The sequence below is a fragment of the Verticillium dahliae genome, genomic scaffold (assembly GCF_000150675.1).
Source record: "Verticillium dahliae VdLs.17 supercont1.22 genomic scaffold, whole genome shotgun sequence".
Lineage (NCBI taxonomy): Eukaryota > Fungi > Ascomycota > Sordariomycetes > Glomerellales > Plectosphaerellaceae > Verticillium > Verticillium dahliae.
The window spans coordinates 390670-394607 of NW_009276918.1; the positions used below are offsets into that span (position 1 = coordinate 390670).

Sequence of the window (3938 nt, forward strand, 5' to 3'; positions counted from 1 at the left end):
GTCCTTGACCTGCTCGTGGCGGTGGCTTTCCGACCTCGCTCTCGCCCTGACGGTGAAGTTGATGATGTCGTCGAGTGTGCGGCCCGAGGGCGCCGCGCGCTTCCTCGACCATTCGCTTTCTGGACGGACAGGTGGCGGCCGCAGACCTTGGACCGGATGCCCAGCCACAACTCGTTCTTCTGGGCCGACTCGCCGACGGCTGGCTCGCCAGACCCGATGAGGCGCTTCTTCTCCTGGCGCACGACGTCGCCGGTGAGGACGGCCTCCAACATGCCGTACCACTCGAGTCGCTCACGGTTTGCGGGGTCCTTGACGTCCTCGTCGGTGGGCTGAAGGTCGTCGTTGCCGTAGAACATGATGGTCTCCTGCTCATATCGATCTTCGTAGGGGCCATCGGACGAGGGCGTCTCGCCTTCCGAGTCGGAATCGCCCTGGTTCATGCCGTTGGTGTAGCCGTCAAAGGGGTAGCCGTCGCCGTAGTCTTGCCTCAGACGCTGCACGTAGGCTCTCTCCTGCTGGCGGAAGCGCTCGCTGGGACGGGGCCGTGAGCGAGAGCTGCGGACCGACTCGATGAAGGACGGTGCGGGTTGGGGCCGCCTCTGGGGGGCATATGTGCTCGAAGGTGTCCTCGCAGGACCGCCGGGCCTGGTGTTGGATTTGAGGGAGCTGCCGTTGACGGCAACGTAATGACCGCCGTTGAGGTCCCCCGTCGAGGAGCGCATGCTTCTGCTGGTTCCGTTGGTGAGTGCCGTCTGGACGAGAGAGGTCATGGAGCCGGCATGGGCCGGGTCGTATACGGAGAGGGCTGGCAGTTCGTCGTGGCGTTCGGCGGCGTGAGGATCACCGTTGGGGGATTCGGCGGAGGAAAGGGAATTGCTGGACTCGAGGACTGCGATGGCGGAGGATCGTGGCGACTTGATGAGCTCGGCGCGTGCGTCTTCCTCGCCGTTGGAGAAGCGCACATTGCGGGGGGAGTGTTCGGACGGCATGCCGGCTGCTTTTGATGTGCCCAGAAGAGAAGGAGACAGACTCGGGCGATGAAGAGATGGGCAGGCAGCCTGCGGTCGTCGAGCAAAAAGGCACTCGTCGATGTGCAAGCGTGCGTGATCGAAAGCCAGCAGGCAAGAAGGTTTCGGGGCAGGGGGGCGTGGAGGCAGGCAACTCGAGGTTCGTGATGGGCGTTCATTCAAAGTCGAGTCAGATTGGCCGGAAGCGGGTTTGTCGTAGGGCGACAAGAACTTTGATAGCGAGTCGCGCGGGGTCCGGCGGCCGACGAGTGGGAGGAGCCCAGATTAAAGCCCAGCCATGTGTATGCACTGAGCGTGTGAGAAGGTCCTGAAGAAGGAGATGAAGAGCTGTTGGCGATGCGTCGAATGGGGGAGGGGGGGGGGGAGGAAGGACAGGCACGAAGGCGGAGGACGTGTAGAAAGGGACAAAATCGAGGATCACGAACAGTTGACAACGGCAGGGCCACACCAGTATCAGTATCCGTACCTTTCGCGGCAAGGCCAGGTGAGACAAGGCAAGGCAAGGCAAGGAAGGCAAGGCCAGGTGAAATTTGGGCGTCTGCGACCGGGGCCGGGGGGGGGAGCAGACGCCCCAGGAGGGTCGTGCCACGTTTCGATTGGATGGTCAGGCTAGCTCCCCCCCGGCTCAGTGGCATCGTTGTAGTGGACGACCCCCCCGAGGGCCCTACAGCAGTCCCCCAGGTCCCCTACATGGACCGCCTGGAAGGGGGAGCTCTTGAGGGGCCTTGAGGGGCCTTGGGGCTGCTCGCCCTGGGAGACAAGAAGGCAAGAAGGCAAGAAGGCGGCACGAGTGGGTCGGCGATGGGCAGCTGCTTCTCCCAGGAACCCCCCGCCGCCGTCGAGATCGCCGTGGCAGGCTGTCATCGAGGTTTGGGTGCACGAGCCACCTGTGGCCATTGGCTGCACCTGCACCGCCAGCACCCTGAACGAGATGAGCCACGCGTGGCGAGGGAACACGCATGCATGCCTTGCTGGCGCCCTTACTGTAGTATGTACTACATGTAAGTACCTTGGTGCATGGTAAGTACATGTAAGTACCTTGGTGATGGTAAGTACATGTAAGTACCTTGGTGATGGTAAGTACATGTAGGTAGGTACCTTGGCATCCCACATCTGGCGTGTTTCCTCCGACAAGTCTTGTGCTTTGCCTGTCTGCCACCCTCCAACAAGACAGCAGCAAGAGCAGCCAAAGTCAACAATCGTCTCCTGGTTTGGGTCCTGGTTTGGGTCTCGCGGCGATCGCGCTCTTCTTCCCATCGCCTCTGTGTCTTTCACTCTTTCACGTGATGATCAAGGTGCCGGATCGATCTAGATGTCGTCTGTTGCTTGATCGATCGCCCAGATGCTTCGCCATACCAGTTTCTGTATGTCCATTGCCAGCCTGGGCTCGTGTCTCGTCTGTGGCTGATGGAAAGCTGTGGTCTGAGGAGCAGATAAGATAAGATAAGATCAGAAATAATTTTGGTGCATCGGCCCACTCGACACTGGAACCTCGCATCATGTCGTCCCATCGCCGCAGGCTCGACGCCTGCCTCACCTTTTGAACCTCCTTCTTCGCTCACCCACCTTTTGGCTCTGTCCCCGTGCCTCTTTTACGGCCAAGTGATCCCAGAAATGAAGCGCAAGGCTGACGCACAGGCCGACAAGAAGGCCTCCAAGAAGAAGAGGAGCAAGTCTGGTCAGTTGTCCCTCTTTCTCTGCCCCCACTTTGTGAGCTCAAGAACGAGCTCAAGAACGAGCTCAAGAACGAGCTCAAGAACCATCTCCTTAGGACATCCATCGTCCGAGTAGCCAACCACTTTCCGCTAACAAAAATGCAGCCCTCTCGGCCGCCGACGCCAAGTCGCGCTTCCGCCAGGGCCTCTTCGACCAAGAGGTCCTCCAGTCCTACACCGACGAGTATGCCACCTCAAGCCCGTACAAACATGCCGTGATCCACGAGCTCGCCGACGACAAGCTCCTGCGCAGTGTCCGCGACGAGATTCGCGAAAACGTCTCCTTCACGCCCAAGGAGACGGACATTTACAAGATCCACCAGTCGGGCGACCTCGCCAACCTCGACGGCCTCGACAACGACGCCCTCGCCAAGCTGCCGTCGCTGCTGGCCCTCCGCGACGCCATGTACTCCGAGACGTTCCGCCACTACGTCTCCCACATCACCGGCTGCGGGCACCCTGAGCGGCCGCAAGACCGACATGGCCATCAACGTCTACACGCCCGGCTGCTACCTGCTCTGCCACGACGACGTCATCGGCTCCCGCAAGGTCAGCTACATCCTCTATCTCACCGACCCCGACGTGCCCTGGAAGCCCGAGTGGGGCGGCGCCCTGCGCCTCTACACCGTCGACGAGAAGGAGGGCGCCGGCGGCGAGGTCGCCAAGACGCCCGCTGCCAACTGCACAAAGGTCATCCCGCCCGCCTGGAACCAGCTGTCCTTCTTCGCCGTCCAGCCGGGCGAGTCCTTCCACGACGTCGAGGAGGTCTACGACGCCGCCTCGCCCGCCGAGCTCGCGCGCCAGGGCGGCCGCGTCCGCATGGCCATCAGCGGCTGGTTCCACATCCCCCAGCCCGGCGAGGACGGCTACGTGCCCGGCGCCGAGGCCAAGCTCGCCGCCAACTCGGGCCTCATGCAGCTCCAGGGCAACCCCGACCAGCACGACGCGCCGCGCGCCCGCCCCGTCGCCGTCCCCGACAAGACGGCCCCCGGGCTCGACGACTTTGACGCCGCCGACCTCGACTTTCTCGTCAAGTACATCGCCCCGACCTACCTCACGCCCGACGCCCTCGAGCAGATGGCCGCCCACTTTGACGACAACTCGTCCATCACGCTGCCCAACCTCCTCTGCAACAAGTTTGCCGCGCGCCTGCGAGCGTACGTCGAGGCGCAGGAGCAGGAGCAGGAGCAGGAGC

General features: G+C 62.4%; 2 protein-coding genes across 2 annotated transcripts in view; both read right to left on the reverse strand.

The window, feature by feature from the left end:
• VDAG_08787 (serine/threonine-protein kinase SSK22) overlaps nucleotides 1-989 on the reverse strand; it is a gene marked incomplete at both ends in the record, with an annotated part of 4218 nt that extends 3229 nt beyond the window's left edge. The window contains one exon of the mRNA XM_009651104.1: nucleotides 10-989. Within this exon, the coding sequence (XP_009649399.1) occupies nucleotides 10-989 (980 nt within the window). The remainder of the gene's footprint in view (nucleotides 1-9) is intronic.
• A 2195-nt stretch (nucleotides 990-3184) lies between these two features.
• On the reverse strand, nucleotides 3185-3852 carry VDAG_08788 (uncharacterized protein; the record flags this gene model as incomplete). Its single annotated transcript, XM_009651105.1, has 2 exons — nucleotides 3185-3760; nucleotides 3802-3852. 2 exons carry the CDS (start codon nucleotides 3850-3852, stop codon nucleotides 3185-3187), a joined length of 627 nt encoding a protein of 208 aa, XP_009649400.1.
• Nucleotides 3853-3938: the final 86 nt, after the last annotated feature.